Here is a 22,655-nt window from a genome sequence, read left to right on the forward strand (position 1 = left end):
CGCTTCATAATGTGCCACACATTTTCAGTGGGAGACAGGTTTGGACTGCAGGCAGGCCAGTGTAGTACCCGCACTTTTTTACTACGAAGCCACGCTGTTGTAACACATGCAGAATGTGGCTTTGCATTGTCCACTGAAATAAGCAGGGACGTCCCTGAAAAAGATGTCGCTTGGATGGCAGCATATGTTGCTCCAAAACTTTTATGTACCTTTCAGCATTAATGGTGCCTTCACAGATGTGCAAGTTACCCATGCCATGGGCACTAACACACCCCCATACTATCACAGATGCTGGCTTTTGAACTTGGCGCTGATAAAAATCCAGATGGTCCTTTTCCTCTTTGGCCTGGAGGACACGACATCCATGATTTCCAAAAATAATTTGAAATGTGGACTCGTCAGACCACAGCACACTTTTCCACTTTGCGTCAGTTAATCTCTGATGAGTTCGGGCCCAGAGAAGCTGGCGGCATTTCTGGGTGTTGTTGATATATGGCTTTTGCTTTGCATGGTAGAGTTTTAACTTGCACTTGTAGATGTAGCGACGAACTGTGTTAACTGACAATGGTTTTTTGAAGTATTCCTGAGCCCACGTGGTCATATCCTTTACAGAATGATGTCGGTTTTTAATGCAGTGCCGCCTGAGGGATCGAAGGTCACGGGCATCCAGTGTTGGTATTCGGCCTTGCCGCTTACGTGCAGAGATTTCTCCAGAGTCTCTGAATCTTTTGATGATATTATGGACATTAGATGATGAAATCCCTAGATTCCTTGCAATTGTACATTGAGAAAAGTTGTTCTTAAACTGCTGGATTATTTGCCAACGCAGTTGTTCACAAAGTGGTGAATCTCACCCGATCCTTGCTTGTGAACGAATGAGCCTTTTGGGGATGCCCCTTTTATACCCAATCATGACAAACACCTGTTTCCAATTAACCTGTTCACCTGTGGAATGTTCAAAACAGGTGTTTTTTGAACATTCCTCAACTTTCCCAGTCTTTTACTGTCCCGTCCCAGCTTTTCAAAATGAGTGAAGATCTGCAAAACAACAATAAAGTTTATCAGTTTGAATATTAGATATCTTGTCTTCGTAGTGTATTCAGTTAAATATAGGTTAAAAAGGATTTGCAAAACATTGTATTCTGTTTTTATTTACGTTTTACACAAGTCCCAACTTCATTGGAATTGGGGTTGTAGAATAAAAGTAAGGTCCAATGGTCAGGGAGGACAGAAAAAAAAAAATTCCAGATGGTTGGAGAAAAAAATAAAATCTGCAGGGGTTCCAGGCCACGAGACAGCCCAGGCCCCTCTAGGCATTCTACCTAACATAAATGACCTTAATCAGTCCTCATTGTATTCAGGGTTCTCATGGAAGAATGGAAGAAGGTATCAGACTTAATCAGTGAGATTTCTAGAATAGAACATGAATATGCCACCTATCCAAATGAACCACTTTACAAGAAAAGAATGGCTCTACAATGCAGAATTTAATCTCTTGACAGTAAAAGAAACTGAACAACTCATCTTTAAATCGTGACATTAGTATCACAAACTTGGAAGGAAGCTTAATAAAATTTTGGCTTCACAAATTCACAAAGGAAGTTTGCAACACAATAACAGAAATTACCAGCACAACAGGAGATAAAGTCATTGACCATAAAAATAAAACATACATTTAAGCAGTACTATAAGTTCTTATATTCTTCTTAGTTTAAAGAAGATAAGACACAATCGAAGGAGTTTTTAAATACAATGTAAATCCCATAGGTTGTTACTTTTAGTGCAAAAGAACTTGACAAGCCTCCCATACTCTCAGAATTACTGGATGCTATAAACACATTCCAAAATGGGAAAGCATCAGGCCCTAATTGCTTCCTAGTAGAATTTTATAAAAAAAAAAAATTCTAAGTCAGCTCAATTATTATTAGCAACATTCATAGAAGCTAGGAATAAGAACATTTTTACCTATATTTTTTTGCCAATCATTAATTGCCATTTATTCCAAGAAAAATCAGGGCTTAGTTCTATGTACATTATTATTTCACTTATAAATTATGATGTTAAGATTCTCTCCAAAGTTCTAGCTGGAAGGACTGAGAAAGTGCTTCCGTCTTCAGTATCACATAACCAAATCAGATTCATTAAAGACAGACACTTCAAACCTTCAACGTCTATTTAATGTAATAAACTCTCCCAAAAAATATTAATACACCTGAGATCCTATTACCTTTGGACACAAAAAAAAAAGCCTTTGATAGAGTTGAATGGCATTATCTGTTCACCACACTACACAAATTTGGGTTTGGCCCAAATATATCTGTATGGATAACATTAGATTGTACAATTCCTGAAGCCTCAGTTTGTATTTACAATATGAACTCAAACTGCTTCACACTGGAACATGGTACTTGACAAGGGTGCCCTCTATCATCGTTGGATCAATCAGTCCTTTACGCATTAGTAGAATTTCAGAAGACATTTGGACTCAAAATTAACTTCAATATAAGTGTGCTTTTTCCAGTGTAGTCTCTAGCACACCATGCTTGTTTGAACATATATCTCTTAATTTTATCAAAACAGTGGTAAACATGACAAGTAAATACAAAAATCTTTTTGAACAGTTTGGTCAAGATGAAGCGCTTTTCTAAACTTCTGTTTTCATTTCAGTTCATCCTTATATACATCAACAAATATTTCTTTAAGAAACTAGACTCGATTATAACTTCATTTGTCTGGAATTCGAGATGTCTATACATTGTAAAGGCGACTCTACAAATACCCAAAACAGAAGGTGGCATGGCACTACCCAACTTTGCATTTTATTTCTGGACAGAAAATATACAAACTATAAAGACCTGGAAATTGGCACAAATTAATGAATTTACTCCAGACTTGTCAGGAATGGTAAATACATTCTTGCTGTTCTTCTTTATACTCCATTTATTGTGCCCCAGTACATACTAACCTTTGTCAATATACCAATAATTCAGTCATTCAGAATATGGATGTTGTTTAAGGCAGTGAAGCATTAATCTGTTGTTCTTTTTCATGATAATTACCTTTTCCAGTCTAATCAAACATAAACAGTATTTAATCTTTGGAAAATGTTTGGGATTAAGACATGTAGAGATCTATATATACAGGTGCCGGTCATAAAATTAGAATATCATGACAAAGTTGATTTATTTCAGTAATTCCATTAAAAAAGTGAAACTTGTATATTAGATTCATTCATTACACACAGACTGATGTATTTCAAATGTGTATTTCTTTTAATGTTGATGATTATAACTGACAACTAATGAAAGTCCCAAATTCAGTATCTCGGAAAAATAGAATATTGTGAAAAGGTTCAATATTGAAGACACCTGGTGCCACACTCTAATCGGCTAATTAACTCAAAACACCTGCAAAAGCTTTTAAATGGTCTCTCAGTCTAGTTCTGTAGGCTACACAATCATGGCGAAGACTGCTGACTTGACAGTTGTTCAAAAGACGACCATTGACACCTTGCACAAGGAGGGCAAGACACAAAAGGTCATTGCTAAAGAGGCTGGCTGTTCACAGAGCTCTGTGATGTGGTAGAAAAAAGTGTACAAGCAATAGGGAGAGGATTGTGAAACAAAACCCATTCAAAACTGTAGGGGAGATTCACAAAGAGTGGACTGCAGCTGGAGTCAGTGCTTCAAGAACCACCACGCATAGACGTATGCAAGACATGGGTTTCAACTGTCGTATTTCTTGTGTCAAGCCACTTTTGAACAAGAGACAGCGTCAGAAGCGTCTCACCTGGGCTAAAGACAAAACTGCTGCTGAGTCGTCCAAGGTTATGTTCTCTGATGAAAGTAAATTTTGCATTTCCTTTGGAAATTAAGGTCCCAGAGTCTGGAGGAAGAGAGGAGAGGCACATAATCCACGTTGCTTGAGGTCCAGTGTAATGTTTCCACAGTCAGTGATGGTTTGGGGTGCCATGTCATCAGCTGGTGTTGGTCCATTGTGTTTTCTGAGGTCCAAGGTCAACGCAGCCGTCTACCAGGAAGTTTTAGAGCACTTCATGCTTCCTGCTGCTGACGAACTTTATGGAGATGCAGATTTCATTTTCCAACAGGACCTGGCACCTGCACAAAGTGCCAAAACTACCAGTACCTAGTTTAAGGACCATGGTATCCCTGCTCTTGATTGGCCAGCAAACTCGCCTGACCTTAACCCCATAGAAAATCTATGGAGTATTGTGAAGAGGAAGATGCAATACGCCAGACTCAACAATTCAGAATAGCTGAAGGCCACTATCAGAGCAACATGGACTCTCATAACACCTGAGCAGTGTCACAGACTGATCGACTCCATGCCACGCCGCATTGCTGCAGTAATCCAGGCCAAAGGAGCCCCAACTAAATATTGAGTGCTATACATGCTCATACGTTTCATGTTCATACCTTTCAGTTGACCAACACTTCTAAAAATCATTTTTTTGCATTGGTCTTAATTGATATTCTAATTTTCCGAGATACTGAATTTGGGACTTTCATTAGTTGTCAGTTATAATCATCAAAATTAAAAGAAATAAGCATTTGAAATATATCAGTCTGTGTGTAATGAATTAATCTAATACACAAGTTTCACTTTTTGAATGGAATTACTGAAATAAATCAACTTTGTCATGATATTCTAATTTTATGACCGGCACCTGTATACATAACATATTTGCATCTTTTGAACAATTAAACTTCAAATTTAACTTCCTAGCAACACAATTTTTTCACTCTTTTCAAATTGAAATTTTATTAAAAGAAACCTGTCCCAATTTTTCACACCTCCGATCCATTTCTATTCCAGAAATAATACTGATCAGTTTTGAAGACTCGGACAACATCTCAACAATATATCAAATAAACTCCTCATCAACAATCCTAGGATTAATTGAAAAGTCCTTTTCACACCAACATCTTAGAGAAAGAAGTGGAAGTCAGCCCTACATAGAATACAGTGATAGTTCTGTATGTGCAAAGCATTTAAAAAAAAAAAAATTCATTGATCACACTACTTGATTAAAATTGCCCAAAATGTATTCCGGGCAAGATCCAACCTGTGAGAATTGCAGTCTAGCCCCTGCCTCGCTAGGCCACATGTTTTGGGAGTACACCAAATTAACATAATTTTGGAGAAAAATCTTTAAATCCTTATTAGACAGCCTTGGTGTCATAAGCACTCCTAAAATGGGCTTAAAGTGGAGAAGGACAAATTTATTTTAATAGCCTATGCCACACTACTTGCATTTAGACTTATCTTGCTTAACTGGAAGAATCCCAACATACTTTTTATATCTGAGTAGGTAACTAATTTTCTATATCAATAGCTTGCTTTTTTTTAAACATGGCAAGATGGAGTTAAAAAAAATTAGAACAAGCATTCAATTGGAGGGTGGGGGAGGATGTTTTTCCTTTCCTTTTTTCTTATATATTTTTGGCTTCTCAGGTGGGGGCTAAATTCATGGTCTGTTAGGTTTTGAAGTTAATTGTTGTATAAGTTCTGCAAGTTTTATTTGATTTTAAACTATGTTACTTTCTTGAAATTACATTTTTAAATATAAATAGTGGTGTCACTGAAAGCACACTCACTTTCTCCATAACAGTCTAGTATAACAAAGTATGTGCTCACATAAAACATAAACTGTGGCATGTTATTTGGACAGCAGAAAAGACTGTAGGCCTGAAATTGGACTCCACTGAGGTACTGTACATATCATATGCCAGGAAACATGCTGGAAATCTAAGAAAATACTATACTCACACTGGAAACCATCTCTCTCGGTTATTACCACCAAGGAAATGTTACCAGTCCCCAGTACAAGAAGTAGACATAGAAACCCTTTCCTGCAGCAGTTATTATGGTTAAATACATACAGTCTTTGATTCATCTTGGTTTTTCCTGATTTCTGTTCTCCTCAATGCAATATACTGTAAATGTTTTATTTTATATAGGATTTATCCAATATATTTTTGGGTATGAGTAAATTTCTACTTTACTATATTATTTTATATATCTTTGTTTACTGTGTACAATGTTGTGATGGTGTAATTTCTTGTATAATGTGTATTCAATTCTTTCTACCTTGTTAGTTTATGGATGCAACACCAAGAGAAATTCCTTGCAACTATGTTACTTGACATTAAAATTCAAGTTCTGTTTTTTTTAGAGATCTTCACCCAGTTTTGATTTTCAGGTTTTCAAGTGGGCCTATCTGTTTATTAGGGGATTTTGGGACCTCTCATATTAAAACCATGTCTGCAGGGCACAAGGGAGGTTTTTCAGATACAGATGATCCATTGTCCTATTTCAAACTGTTCACAAGTGACATAGCGACATATTGCATATAATTGTGAGTGCACAGCATCTGATGCAGCATCACACACTGCACCCAAATTCCTGGTTGCGCATGTAGTCTGACACTAGTGACAACAAGCTACGGGTTTTGTTTGGGCTTGTATATAACTCAGATACCTGAAGCTGAAATGCACTGGTTAACAAAAACTACATCAAACATCTTTTTGAGAGCAGAAAATGAGTGAAAAATGTTTTAGATATTTGCATTTCCTTGACAACAACTTACTTGTCACTTCTCAGAGAAGTGAGAAATCCTTTTTGAAAATAAAACCATAGAATGTTGTTTATTGACGAATCACTTAAGATTTTTTCCATTGCTTATTTTGAATGTCTGCCCAGGGTGGTCTTGGCTGTTCTTGTGCATTGGCTGCTCAAGTCTGGTATTAAACTTTGAAATTTCATTCTAGATTTCTGTGGTTCTCTCACCATAGCCAGGTGAAGCACAAACAATGTTTCAAGCTCAGGCCCCTTCCCAATAAGTGCCTCTCGGATATACTGTAATTAAATCTGTAAGTTTAATGTAGGTCCCTTGTGGTAAAGCATGTTAGAGTCGGTGACAATTTGTGGTTTTAACTATATAAATAAAGGGTGATTGGACTTTGGAGGAGTGCAAATGTATGTGGGATGTTTGGGCTTCAGACGTTGATGGAGTGATCAGCTGGTAGTGTACTCATGTGCAGATGTGTGTGGTTTGGTTGACTGCTTCATTATCAGTTATTGGTATGTCTGTAATCAGCGCATCTAATACCTACTGGTATAAAGAGGAGCCTTAGCAGGCATGGGAGAGAGAACAGGGAGAAAGAAGAGACAAAAAAGATAAATGAAGAAGAAGGTCAAGAAGAAACAAAAAGGAGCTGATGATTTTTTAGAGCTCAGTAGTGCTGGTTGGCAAGATACTGCTCCATTGAGTGATTGCTGGAGTGGAGCAGATCTGGGTGGAAGGCACTATGAGAGAGACAAAGTGAACACTAGATGCCTGATGGAGGCATATATAAGGGCGCTGGATTGCTGAATTGGGTGAGTGCTTGTTGCCCATGGGGGAAGTTGTCCAGGAGTCCATTGAGCTTGTGATTGCTAGAGTGCCAATGGAGGCAAGTAAGGAGATGTTGGAACACCGATTGAGGAGAGTGCCTGTGGCCATGAGGATACCTGAGCCTTAGTGGCCAAGTGAACTCTGATCTTGATTTGTTTTTATGGACCCGAGCTTTCTTTTAGCCTTAGTTTTATGAAAGAAGTTTTATTGCTTATTTATTTGTCTTTTATTCCTCTATAAGGACACCTGCTTTTGTTTTGGATTATTTATTAATATTTAATGGAAAGTGCACAGTGTTTGTTTTGTATGTGAAGTATTGAAGCCCTATTTGTGGAATAAAAGCACTATTGCACTTTGCACCATACTCTTGCTGTGATATGTGTCCTTTTTGCCCTGCTCATCACGCTACATAACAATTGACTGTTCCTGGTTTAAGAGGGACAAGACAGCTGCAGCTGACCCGGATTGTCACATCCCTGAAATAAGCTAAATGACCTAATATAATTACAAAATGTAATGAAACTGAAGAATAAAAATGTTTTTCAAAGTTTACTCATGATTCCTGTTTACTTTGTACTTGGAAGCATGAAAAGAATACAATGTTACTATGTGGTCAACGCATGATGTCCGAGTTTTTCCTTCTCCCGAGCTACCAATTATAGCGATCATCCAAGTGTGACATAAATGAATGTGAAGAGTGTCATTATTCAAGTCATAGATAGTAGGGGACAATATTTTAGTTTTAATGCAATTTAATGCAGTTTCAAGCATTGAAAGATGCTTATAATTCAAATTGAATGTTTGAATTAAATCATCCTTCAGCAATGCATCCAAAGCCAAAATAGGCAACTTGTGTTTTCATATTAGTTGTTTAATTCTGATTTTGGCACTTTGGTCTCTCTTACAGTATATTACTCCAGTGTAGGCTTTATTGTTAGTGTAGCGTCTTAGCTGGAATGCTGAGTGTGCCCTTAGATGGGTCTGAGAATGGGCCTGAATGTCATTTACAATGTGTTTATTTCTTGTTTAGTTTTAGTTTGCACAATATATTTTGAATATAAATTAAATTAATTCATTCTTTTAAAAAACAACTTAAAACTCTTTTGTTCAGGAAGGCATTTCAGTTATTCTCACAGTCCAGCACTCCTTTCAGTTTACCCTTTCTATCCAGGTGCTCAGAATGATTTACGTTTGTGTTACAAATTATTTAGTTTATTTAGGGTTTTCTTGTAGTATTTTTATTTTTGCATTTTATTCTGGCTTTATTCTGTTATTCTAATTCAAAGCTTGGTATTTCCCTTATTTATCTTTATCATGTGTTTTATGCTGATATTTTGTAGCCAATGTTGTTTATTTGTTTTTTCTTCTTTTTTTCACCGCTATTCATTCGGAAATTCTGTGAAGTGCTTTGAGCATGGAAAAGGTGTTATATAAATGAAATTCATTATTATTATTGTTATTATTAATACTACTACTACTTTAGTTGTTTAAAATGGTTTTATGAAAAGAAATTTCACAATAGAACTACCCGCTGTAAACCTGTGAAATTGGGCCAGCAGAAGCAACTAAACTGGATTCAGTCTGAAATATATATATATATACTTGTTGATTATACCGCAGCTGTGACAATTTTGTATTATATTGTGATATAGATTTGCGACCATACTACCCACCCCTACTTTCATAACCTTTTGAAATTTGGTGGTAAAATTGTAAGTACATTTTTTGCTCAAGTCTTCTCAACTATGACTTGCTTTATTAAATCCAATGACTTGCTTGACTGTAATCCTGTTTTCTCTCTTTTACTATTGTTTACCAGTGTTCACCTTATGCACTTTCATGCTAAAAGTTTCTACACCCCTATATGCTGCATTACATATTTTGTTGACATATGAAGTAAATAATGGCCTAAAACAAATATGCATTGTTATGGAAATGTTAATGTACAGTACTATTAATGTATAATAAATGAAAAAAGTAATTGTGGCATTTGCAAAATTTGGACACCATTTCAGTTGTATGCTCTCAGAAATCATTAATTTGTTAGTCTTGTCTGGCTTAGCTCATAGTTTTAGTCTCGTCAAGAACCATTATTAGGAACTGTCATCTGATGACCGTTCCAGAGGTTAATACATTTTTTGATTTGTCAAACATTGTGCAGCCCTGATCAACCATGAGCTGTTCTAAGGAAGTGACAGAGGATCTGAATATTAAATTTATTAATACCTATGAAGCATGGGAATGCTTTTCAGAGATATCAAAGCACTTCTGTCTAGCAATTTCCACAGTCCAAAATGTAATTGAAAAATAATAGTTAATTGGAACTGTGGTGGTCAAGGCAAGATCTGGAAGACCAAGAAACATACAGATAAAATAGCCAGTATACTGTGCAGGAAGGCAAAGCAAAATCTCCAAAAGACTGCATGGGACCAGCACGCAGGTTTAGCTGAGAAAGAAGGGCAGATGCACTGCTCTACTTTGTAGCATTACTAACATGGATATAACCTTTGTGGAAGAACCATCAAAAGGAAACTGTACTTATGACTTCAGCACAAAACACAACTTATTAAAGGATCATTGTGGTATTTTTCAAGTTCAACTTGTTTCTTTATAAATATGGTATACAGTGGGTTTATAAAAGAATCACACCCCTTCAAAATATTCACCGCCTGAAATGGAGACACACACAAAATAAAAAAATTCTAGTTGTATTTACTCAATGCAATTATATAACACCCAAGTGAAAAATATAATAGCAGCAGTTCAGAAAAAAAAACAGAATCACTGAGATGGTTGAAGGATCGCCCCCCTGTGCCATTACTTTTTGAAATATCCTTTCTTAGCAGAAAACTAAATGGGAAATGTTGTTGTTGATGAGTGAGCAAACCATTTGGTCTGGTTTGCATTTTATATAAAATATTGTGACAACAACCATATCAGATGAGCAAAGGTGGTCATCATAAAGGAGAAGGGTTTCGAAATTTAAGTATACATGGCTTAATTAAAGTGGTAAAAGCTTACATACAAATGCAAGCTGTATCCATACGATGACTTGTAAACCAGCTGTGCTTTCATCTTTATCAGGAACACATCGGCATGTTAAATCTCTCTATTATAAAAAAAAATCCTGTGGGAGGGAATGACTAGGAGACAATACGTGATCTTCACGTTAAGATCACAGGAGACACTTAAAAGACCTGCAAGACTAAACAGATTGGCCACGGAGCGTCTTGTGGGACCTTAAACATGAGACTTTGTGCCAAGAGATTGACCCAGGACCGACTCGCGATGACATAGAACATGAGATTCTTGCAAGACACGCCCTACTTACAACCAAATAACAGCACGGGCAGGAACACACTCAGTCTTGTTTTGGCTTTGAGCACACACAGATCCAGAGCTCACAGCTCATGTAAAGTGTATAAGGACAATACATTATAAATGAAACATAGACAACTAAACGAAGAAGAAAGCAGCGCAGATAGAAACAGACTCAAAAGTGTTGGAGAGACAAAAAAGAAAATTAATAATCTAGGTGCAAATTCAGAAAATAAGGAAAGTAATTATCAGCCCGGAACAAGTGGAATTGAAAAAAAAGCATGTGCAATCCAGACATTGACGCTATACACATGAAGAGCAGGCTAGAGATTATGAAAGCAGTGGAATTCGAAAGGCTCAGAAAAAAAAAAAAGATTGGCGTGACACACATGTGGAGAAAGTTTAGTTATATAAAAAAAAAGAAAGTAAAGATCACAGTAGTGCAAACAAACGGAAATTTTTACTCGAAAAAGGGAAAGTAATCACCAGCAGGATAAAGCAAGGACAGAAAACAGAAAACAAAGTAAAACGTCATAAAGAGGTTAAAAAGCAAGGGGACAAACACATGCAGAACAGGTTAGAGATAATGAAAACTGGAATTCAAAAGACTCGTAGAAACACATGCAGAGCAAGATACAGAATATGAAAGCAGACAAAAATGACAGTGTCAAAACAAAGAAAGTAAACATCGCATTAGTACAAAGAAAGAGAAATTATTACTTGGAGGAATAACGAAAAGGCGAATAGAGATCGAATATATGGACATAGGAGATATGTCAGAAGTATGTAAATATTGTAAGGCTTTGAAGTTTAAGTCAAGAGAATTTCAAAAACGGAGTTTACCTCACATGCATCTATTGGTTACTTTACAAAAAAAATTATTAACTGCTGATGATGTAGATCGTTTTGTCTGTGCTGAAATTACAAACAGAGAAACCTATCCTAAATTATGGTTAAACACATGTCTCACTGACCTCATTAAAAAGATTCAGCACATTGGGACTCAGAAGATTCCAAATATTGTTTTTACAGAAGTTCTGAAATAAAAGTGAAACTAATGAAATAGCAACAATTCAAACAAAAAGTGTGTATACGGAAAACAAAAATGGGGGTTGGCGAGCGAAGCGAGCAGGGGGCAAAGCCCCCTAGTTTTCTAAACAGGAATGTGAATTTATAGACTAGAGAAGGGATTTTTGTTTATTTTTGTCATGCATGTTTTTAATATACTGTAGGTGTTTTGTCTTCCCATTTTGTATTATTAATGTGTAGCCTTTATCAGAATACCTCAAATACTTACATCTGTTTATAAGGTACTAGGGGGTTTGCTTCTCTCGCCAACCTCCCTGGCCTGAGCTACGCACCAGCCGCATCTCTGCTGCTTGTGTTGTGAAGAGGGGGGCTCAATGCACCCCAAGGAGTCACAGTTACTCCTCTGAAACCCCTTCTTAAACAGTGATACAATAGGAAACAAATAAGTTTTTTTTTTTTTGTTTTTTTTTTAACCTACTCTTTGCTCTTTCAGCTGCTGGCTTGCTGCTGCTGTGCCATGTCATCTGCATCACTGCAGCACCTTGAACATTTAAAAGCCTGTACAGCAGCTGTCCTACTCTTTGTCTTTTATTTCTGGCCTCGGGCGTGGTTAAGTCTCTTGGCACAAATTCTCATCTCACAGGACGTGAGTTCTTGATATTTTTTAGTTTATAATTTAAAAACAGAATAAGAATCTGAAAATCTAACAACATCACATTAATAAATAAAAAGAATGATACCAAACATATATATGTAGGTTTTAAAATAAGCCTAATTTGGGTCAATGTTTGCGTGGTTTCACTTACTGTACCTAAGGTTTCTCTTTAACACTAGAATTACCAGAGCCTATGAGAAAACTCGTAAATCCTGCTCACCTTAAATCTGTTCGCACCTCTCCGTCAGCGTCTTTTGTCCTGTAAATGTACCAATTAAGACAAGCAGCAAGCAGCCTGCTATTCCATCCCCCACCATCGCAGAACGTTCACTATTCTCCCAGCTTGTGCCTTGTTTGATTATCTGGGAATGAGTGAACTGCTGGAGTGGAAATAATAGATTGTTATTTGGAACACATGCATTTCATGTGTGTTCTGTTTCTACAGTAATCTGTGTTAACACATTGTTAAAACAGAAACTTTTTCATATTTTAGTAATAAATGTTACAAAATGTAGGCATAAACTATAGAATGTGTGAAGCCTGATGTCCAAAGATCAAATAAGCACTTTCACAAAAGGTTCAAGCACGATACAACAGCTTCTGTGGCGTAGTGGTAAGATTTGCTGACTTGTAATCAAGAGGCCACCGGTTTGATCCACACTGCCTCCTATATTTACTGTTTTCAGTAGTGAGCTGCTCTTATTGTTAATATCATACAGAACACACATACATTTGGTTTGCGTCTGGAACAGTTTACATTTAAAGTACTGTACTTGTAAAAGTTACCTTTTTTTTTTTTACTTTTATTCTCTCACTGACGATCACAATGCATACTACCACCCTGGGGATCTTATGCTGTTAGTTTTTATTTGAAACTGGGAATAACTGTAGATGTGAGTAGTGTTTTGAGGCAATGGAACTGGACATTCTCTGATCTGGAGGGATAAAAGCTGACACAAACGCTGGCGAATCTTCCTTCTTCGTATCTCACCGTCACTTTATTTTTTTTTATTCAGTTTTATTCAGTGTTCCTGCTCACGCAGAATTAGTAAGCACCTTATGGTGTATGATGTCCAAAAAAAAATAAACCACAGACGTAGGTATATATGATATTTTGAAGAAATTATTTTATGACTTGAATAGTACCAATCAGAAAACATCATTGCACTAATGCAATATTATTTGAAAACGAACAGTGTCAGATTGGGTGTGAATTTACGCTGGTGCTGTTACTTAGAGTCAGATCAGGAGAGGCTGGGTAGATAAAGGGTGTTAGAGCGTGATCGTCATTGAGAGAATAAAACTGAAAAAAGCTAACTTTTACAAGTACCATAAATTTATACCCAATGTCCCATACATTTGTCTCTTTCTTTTTTTTCTCTGTGCTGCAAGAACAGTCTTTCCTACATTTACAACATTTTTCTTCTTTATATTGTGAGGTTTCTGAACACTTTTGGTATCCCCGCCAATCCCGACCAAATGGGAACGACACGCTGAAGTGCATCCCGAAGTGCGATTGCAGTGTCTGTGGGAGATTGTTTGTCCGTTGCAGGGGCAACAGAAGCAAATCCTAAAAGATCAAAGTCGCGCTGTAAGTCCCTGTTTTACACCCAAAAACACGAGGCTGAGTCTCAGTACTTTAGCAAAACCAGCTTTATTCAGCTTGAAACAGGAACAGAATGGTTACTTATTGTAGTGTGATCTGCCACTCTGCTATACACAGACACAGCTGTCAGGCAGGGTCATGGCCAGGTCAGTGACCAAGTAATCCTATTATATGCATTTACAATGTATGTGCTCCTAACCTTGCATCACCCATCGAGGTCTTTTCTGTTTACTTTGGCGGAGAGATGCAGCATAGCTATGATCCTGCTGTTGCCCCATATAGACGCAGAGATCGCACTTTTGGACGCTCTTTGGCGTGCTGTCTAGTTGGGGGCGGTCCCAAGAGAGTTTACAAACCTCATATTTTCTTGAATGTGTGCCGCATTAATAGAAATGTTTCTTGAACGAGCATCACTGAACCACATAAAGACTGCTTTTTCGACGTCTTCAAATGCAGCAGTTCACATACGTTTGCAACCTGAGATTTTTCTGCTTTTTTTGCTCTGTCTTTCAAGAAAGTTGACATTGTTGATGGCGAAATTCCGAATTCACTGGCAACATCTTGTTTTCTTTTTGCTGCAATCGAGAGCTGCAAAAAATTAAAAGTTTTTTTTTTCTAATATGAACTGTTATCATTTTTTCGTGTCTGCCGTTTCTATAGGAGGGTGACAATGAGTTAAATTCCAATGGATGTTTTTCAAATGTTGACGAGCAATAAGAAAAAGGTATCACTGAAAACCGCAGTAAATAAAAAAGGCAAAAAAAAAAAAACAGTACCAGGAAAGTTTGAAGAAAGAAAAAAAAATTACAGTGTTTCTGTTTGGGGATCGTTGTGCACAACTGAGCTGTGTCCACAGAACTAACTGCTCTGCGGATGATTCATTCAGGCATTTCGTTGTAATGAAAGTATCTACTGAATGTACTTCGTAGTAACGAGATTTCTATAGACGTGTCATATGGGGAAGCTGTTGGGACCATAGTTGTAATGAAAATTTCGTTGTAAAGATATTTGTTGTAACGAAATTTTACCTGTAAGTAAGAAATAAATGTAGCATTGGTGAGATTCCAACTAAATATATTTTGAATAATTTTCAAAACATTTAATAGCAGTTTTGTCTATCCATAATACACACCTACATTAACACTAAACAGAGAAAGTTTGAAATTGCCAGTTGACCTGACGTGTTTTTGACATGTGACAATAAAATTAGATCAATTGGAGGAAAACCCATACAGACACAGGGAGAACATTTGAAGTTCATATGGTCATCAACCAGAAATTTGAAGCGTATGGTGCTGAACCCAGGAGGGATTGTCAAAATATGGAAATTATCAGTTTCTAAATAACTGATACACTGGAAAGTAAAAAGTAAAGTTTATAAGTGAATATATCAGAAAAAAAAGTATACAGTACTCAGTATTGTATCATTAAGTTCCATTTTAAATGTTGTTATTAATACAACCACATAGCTAAAGCCTGCATCTGAAAAATGAAGAATTCATTTACTTTCAAAGCACTCTGTAATATACAGGCAAAAGTATTGAATATTTGATTTTTAACATTTCTAATAATAATGCCATTTATTTTTCATTTCTCCCCTTTTCTTTCAGAAAGAGCTTTGGTGATTAACTTAAACTTTTGCTGCAGTTCTGTCATCAAAAGTTTTGTCTTGGAAGCAAAGATGTCCCAAATTCAGGTCCAGAGTACAGCTCTTACTCTCTCCACAGGCAACCCTCTGCAAAATAACTCGCAACCAATGAAGCCTCTTATTCCTCAGCCTATGATGAGTATTCCTTCTGTACCAGGGTGTCTGCCATCTGAGAATGCTGGACATCCAGTTAAAAGCTCATCCTTACCATCGTCTTCTGCTACCCCCATTAGTACAGCTGTAGGTATGTGCTACTAGTAAAGTGGACTAGGCAGCCACTTGGTTAGTAATTTAGTAATTCACAATGTTCATCAAAAGTTAAAAGGTAATAAAAAATATAGGGTGAAATCACGGATGCTGCAATAACAAATCAAATCAGCTGGGTTAAAAATGAGTGGTTGGAGTTATTTAATTGGTATGTATTCGGATAGCAAGGCCTCTTTTATGTTTGACTACATACTAAATATTATAACTTGATTTTGCTGTTAATCAAAAATTACTATTCCCTTTTGTAATTGACTGTTGTTAAAGTTAAGTCATATCCTTATTGGGAAATTAAGTAGGTCTCTTACACCTAGTAAACAAAACTTTTGAAGTTAATTCATGTTGCATCTTATTAATTGTGAAAATTGATTTAAAATAATTATATATTCTGAACTGAAATTAATATTTACAATACATTACATTACTAGTGTTTCTGGTAGCAGCAACACAGACCTTAATATCTGGTGCAGTTAACAAAGCCTTTGCATTCTGTTAGGTTAAGGGTAGATGTTTGCTGCAATTTACATAGCCCTAAATCTGAGTAGAGTAATCAAATTAACAGTATATGTTACTTGATGGCACAGGATTCAGATGTTTTTAGAATTCATTACTCATGAAACAAAGGAGCATTTATTATTATATTTTACATTTATTTTTCATAAATGAAAATGTCTTTTAATTTAAAAGTAAGGTTTTATTTTTAATTTGCTTCAAGGTCTTTTATAATTTTAAACAGACTGAGTTTCTGTTTCCACAGTTCCCCACATGGCAAACCCCAAAGAGAAAACCCCAATGTGTCTTGTGAATGAGTTAGCCAGGTTCAATAAAGTCCAGCCTGTATATAAACTTTTAAGTGAACAAGGACCAGCTCACTCCAAGGTAAAACAGTTTGCTTCTTACTTTATTTTGATTTCCAGTGTAAGAAACCGGACAAGTCGAAAAGAGTTGGAGATCCACCCCCGTATATTGTGCAGAAAATGTGTAGTCTATCAAAACTGATCTGAGTTCTGAAAAACTGGGACTGACTGAAAGGGTTAACAGCAGGCATTTATAGCGGGGAAAGCAGGAAGGGTGTGTTTGCTGGAAAGGAAGTGGTTTGAGGTCATCTGTGGGTGCCAGCAGTGATGTCATCAGTGGGGGCCAGAAGTGAGGTCAGGAACAGGTGGAAGTGACAGCTTTAGCTGGTCTTTTCCTCTGAAGTTTTATAGAAAGAGGAGAACAGGCATTAATACTCCGCACCAACCCCTGTTCCTGCATGTCAGTACTCTGATTTGAACCCTTTGACTGCGTTCCAAGAGCATGTGAGTGACACCAGTTAGAAGTTTTCTTCTTTAATTTTGAATTCAGAATGTGGAGTGTTATTGCCACCATTTCTTTAATGTCTAAAACTACATGTTTTAATTATTGACTAGTTAATAATGCATAATCCCTTATGCTTTTTAATTTAAGGAGGTCACTTTAATTTACTTGATTTCAAACTTTTTATTTTTCTCTTATTAATTATAATCGGAGATGGCCCTTAACATTTGTCAGGCTCTCTAATAATCACAGGAACTGTGTATTTCACATCCCATTTCAACCTATGTTAATTGTTCAGTAATAGATCTGCATTTGAAAGGTGTTGCTTTTCTTTAATATTTTCTTCTATTAACCTGCCTGCAATACATACTAAGCTTAGGAGTTTCTTGAATTTTCAAATCTTTTATTACCTCATTACTATTCCCTGTAACTGCTGGCAGATCATCAGCCTTGCAATATAACTTCAGAAAACATTTATTTCTGGCCAAATCTTTATCTTTAGTTGTCCTGAAGAATCAGAAAAAGAGTTAAATAGAACATGAGACATATCATGCCTTCTTAATGCATAGGTGACTCTGCTTGCAACTTGTTCTGTCTTTAATGTAACAACTAATGTAGCTATATATTATGTTTCTTTTCAGTAACTATATTGAAATTTATTCTGTTAAATATATGTGTGTCTTGGGTAACCAGAAGTGAAATGTGGTCTGGCCAACTGATCCCATGATGCTTGAACCGTAAAATTGCATGCCACAACGCTTCACAGTTATACTAAGCAATACTCACAAATCAAGCATATCACAAAGTCGTTCAACAAAGGCATCCTTCTCAGCAGAGTCAAAACTGTGTCTCAAGGTCTTTATGTTCCATAGAAGTTCCTTAACTGTAAGTTTTCTTTTTTGGAAGAAGATACTTCCCCAGTATTTGGGATGTTCTGATCAGGTCTGTTTTTTTAAGGCTGATACTCATCATAGAAGTGATAATTTTGATATTTTTATAATAAAAGCCTCAGGTGTTAACTGTTCATTTTTTATTAAGTAAAAAAATTAAATTATGTAGGCTTATTGTTCAGTGACCATAAAAATGCTAAAATAAGTAAAATGTCCTTAAAATACATACTTCAACTAATAAAATATGTACAAAATATATCCATAATACATATTGTATAAAATAAAATTCTTATAATAACAAGCTTCCATATTGTTTAATTTCTTCTGTAATGTACGTATCTAAAGGAAAGCTTAATAAAAATAAAAAAAAATAATTTTCCTCATTTCTCTAACAAAAAAAGATTATATATTCTCACAAAATCAATTAATTGATACTTGCAATTAAATACTGCTTAAATGTAAATATACATGCACTTATATGTTTTGATAATTTTTTCCTGGAAAGTCTGCGCCACTACTTGGGAGCATCTGATGCACCAATACATAATGTCCCAGAGGCTCTCAGTTGGATTCAGGTCTGAGGAACATGTGGGCCAGTCAGTGGCATCAATGCCTTTGCCATCTAGGAACTGCCTACACACTCTGGTCACAAGAGGCCGAAATTGCCCTGCACCAGGAGGAATCCAAGGCCCACTGCACCAGTGTAAGGTCTGACAATGACTCTGAGGATTTCATCCCATTACCTAACACCAGTCAGGGTACTATTACCTAACTTGTGGAGTTCTGTGCGACCCTCCAAGGATATGCCTCTCCAGACCATCACTGACCCATCACTAAACCGGTCATGCTGGATGATTATGCAGGTTGCATAACGTTCACGATGGAGTCTCCAGACTCTTTCACATTTGACACGTGCTCAGTGTGAACCTGCTCTCATCTTTGAAGAGAATGGGGCACCAATATGGAACTGCCAATTGTGGTATCCCCTGGCAATTGCCAATTGATCTGCATGGTGATGAGCTGTGAGCACAGGTTCTGCTTGAGGACGTCAAGCCCCCATGCCACCCTCAAGATGTCTGTTTCTGACGGTTTGGTCAGAAACATGCACACCATTAGCCAATTGGAGGTCATTTTGTAGGGCTCTGGTAGTGCTCCTCCTGTTCCTCTTCACAGAAAAGAGCAAATACAGGCCCTGCTGCTGGGTTGACACCCTTCTGTGGCCCTGTCCCGCTAACCTCATGTAATGGCCTGTTTACTGGTATCTCCTCCATGCTCTTAAGATTGTACTGGGAGACACAGCAAATCTTTTTGCGACAGCAGATATGGATGTATCATCCTGGAGGAGCTGGACTATCTGTGCACCTTGAATCGGCTGCAGGTACCGCCTGATGCTACCAGTAGTGACAAGGACACTAGCAAAACAAGAGAAGACTCTGTCAGGAAAGAGAGAGCAATTGTATATGGCCACCACCTGCAAATCCATTTCCCTTTTGTAGGTTGTCTTCCTGTTGCCTTTCAGGTGTACCTGTTGTCACTTTCATTTGTACCAAAGCAGGTAAAGTTGATTCACAATCACTTATTCTTCTTAATTGGAAAGATTGAGATCCCTGAAGCTTAACTGACTTTGTGTTAGACTGTGATGATTAAGTGTTCCCTTATTATTTTTTTTTGAGCAGTGTATATTTATACAGTTGTTTTTTTTTATACATTTGGTGCACCAGCTAGACATTTTACCATTTTGCAGGTGAAATGCAAGCACTTGGGAAATGGACACTTTGATCATTATAAAGCACAGAGTACAGTTGAATTTCAAGGAAAGTGGTAGAGGTGGGTGTCCTGCAAAACTTAAAACAGTGCAGAGGATATTAAAAAACAAGCATCAATAATAGAAGTTAGTTAAAACTGTGGACACTTTTTCTCTAGTGTCGTTTCTTGTGACTGAAGACAGAGAGATATAATTAAAGTTAGTAAAAAATCTTTTATTAATACACACCAGGCAAAGGTAAGAATGACAGAGAAGCACAGTCCTAGGACACCTGCCCTTCATCTGCCCCGAGAAGTCGGTGTCCTAAATCTTTTATAGGGCAAAGCTTTGTCTTATGACTTTAGTTGCACAAGAATTTCGAGACATTACATCTTTACAACAATTTGCTTGGATCAACATTTTTAAAGTTCATCAGTTGATTTTAAAGTTCATCAGTTGGTCACTTGTGGTTTTTTGTCTGTTAGGAAAAAGCATGAAGTTGCACTTGCACTATAGGCATTTTGCTTAGCACGCACTTCAGTTCTGATCATGAATTCCTATTTTTCAATCTCATACTTTGGTATCTGTATTTTTCTATTTCACACTCCACCCTTTTGATCAAACTGAAGTATTTACCTGAATAGGTGTTTAGACCGAAGAGATAGAGAGAAGGGAGGTAGAGGGTGGAGAAGAAGGAAGAGAGGGGGATGGGGTATGACCTGGAGAAATTTGCAACATGCGCTCTTCATGTAATAGATAAGCTTTAGCGAGAGAAGTATTGAAATATTTAGAAACCCTCCTCCTAAATAACTGCCAAACACTTGAGTTTTTATCTTTCCCTGAAACATGGAAGCTGTAACACAAACATATTTATCGGACCAAGCCCAGTGCTCCTGTCTAGTAGGGCCACAGTTTATAAAGGAACAAAAATCGACTTGCAGTGAAGCAGTTTGTCCTTTGTGGAAAGTCAGGGTCACTTTACTTTGTAGACAAGGAAAAACGGATACAGTCAGGATCAGCAGGAGGAGTGCCATTTTTGCAATGGGAAGTGTGAATCCAGGCAGGCAGTCCTTCAACCTTGACAGCGTGAGGTGTGGATAGAAGAACTTGAAATGGTCCTCTCCACCTGGGCTGATGCCAATGTTTTCTCCGGGTGTCTCGGACCAGAATCCAGGTACCCAAGGGAATCGGCGAGTCTTCAGATGGAGGGCTGGTTCTCCAGGCCTGATTAACCTGCTCGTGGACTTCCTTTAGGGATGCTCTGAGACCTGTAAGACTAGAGAGAAGATCATTGTCCACGGTATGCAGATTCACATTTCCTATAACCATGCCAACGGGCATGGGTCGTCCAGTCAGAATTTCAAACGGCGATAGTCCCAATTGCCGATGTGTCCGCCCCCTCAATCCCATTAAAGCCAGGGGTAAAGCATCTGGCCAGGATAAATTGGTTTGTTCACAAATTTTTGCAAGCTTAGCTTTTAGGGTGCCATTGCATCGTTCCACAATACCCCCACTTTGCGGATGGTATTTACAGTAGTGTAAGGGACCTTCATCCCGGCCCCGAGGCAACGCCTCGTTCCACTGCCACAGGTTTCCGTTATGCTGTCCATGATTGACAGTGTCCCATGTGGTGCCAAGCTTTCTCCACAGCACCTGAGTCCATTCTGTGGCATTAGGCTTATACATTTCATACAGCTGCTGTAATTGTTCTATGAATTTTTTAAACACACCAATGACTTTGGGATCAGGCGATTCGGACACAACGTCCTTCAGCTCTTGAATGTCCCAGTTACGATGTATCATTACAGTAGTGGGGTTATTAGCTCCTGCAGGTTGCATTGAATCATGTCGGGGGGTTCTGGGATCTCAATCAGGGGGCATTCGAATAAGGGGCCTGTGGGTTTGGGGACTTTAAGGGGATCGAAAGGTGGTGTTTTGATTAGGGGGCTGAAGGAATAGGGTTTGACTTCTAGTGCGTTGTGAAATGGAGGTTCTAGGATCGTGAAACCCACCCGCCGCACCCATTACGTTACTTTTGTCATCCCCCGGATCAGTGTGTAATGAGGGATCATAATGATATTCTTCAAAGAAACCAGACCCCAAGGGATCATCTTTTAATTCTGGTGCGGTGGGCGCTGGAGGTGGCGGAGGAGAAGGTGGGGTTGTGGATGTGGATGGTGTAGGAAAGGTGGAGGAACAAGTGTGGGATATAACGTGTCTTTTTTTCTTTTTCTTTTTTTTTTTTTTTCTTTTCTTGCTCTTCTTCCGCTTCTCATTCGACTGCGGTCCCGAATCTGCTTGCACTTTCTGTAAAGCTATAAATAACTTTTTTTTTTTTTTCCTTCTAGTTCTAACTTTCTGCAGCCAATAATTCATTTCTGTACTGCCCTTTAAATTACAATCTTTAATAACCAACTCCCATCTGTCATACATAACACGGACCTCTATTACAACATCCTCGTACACTTCTACATACAACACCCTTGTGCATTTCTACATAATATTTTTCTAATTTCCTGAATTTCACTTGCGTCTCCTGTCCTTTCTAACGGCCACCGCCCTCCGCTCTGCCTATTCCACTTTTTACATGCTTTCTTAAAATCTAAACCTGTCATTTTCTCGATTAACTTTCTTGGAGACCCATTTTTTTTTTTTTTTTTTTCCCTAGACGTCTGGTGATCCTCCGAAAACAGTCCTTCTAACATTAATGATTTTGATCCCTCCCTATTTTGTTTAACAGGTTTGCTGCTATGTGTCCCCATCACTAATTTTCTGCTTCCCTCTC

At 37.5% G+C, this 22,655-nt stretch overlaps 1 protein-coding gene across 3 annotated transcripts in view; it reads left to right on the forward strand.

Annotated features, from left to right (window-relative positions):
- stau1 (staufen double-stranded RNA binding protein 1) overlaps positions 1-22,655 on the forward strand; it is a 159,006-nt gene that overhangs the window by 10,814 nt on the left and 125,537 nt on the right. For 2 of the 3 annotated variants that reach the window (XM_039734931.1, XM_039734929.1), the window contains exons 2-3: positions 15,636-15,917; positions 16,695-16,816. In XM_039734931.1, coding sequence (XP_039590865.1) covers positions 15,707-15,917; positions 16,695-16,816 — 333 coding nt within the window. In that variant the 5' untranslated portion in view covers positions 15,636-15,706. Of the gene's footprint in view, positions 1-13,991; positions 14,011-15,635; positions 15,918-16,694; positions 16,817-22,655 lie in introns of those variants that run through there. The other variant, XM_039734930.1, reaches the window with a different exon arrangement.

Source organism: Polypterus senegalus, chromosome 14 (assembly GCF_016835505.1).
Source record: "Polypterus senegalus isolate Bchr_013 chromosome 14, ASM1683550v1, whole genome shotgun sequence".
NCBI lineage: Eukaryota > Metazoa > Chordata > Cladistia > Polypteriformes > Polypteridae > Polypterus > Polypterus senegalus.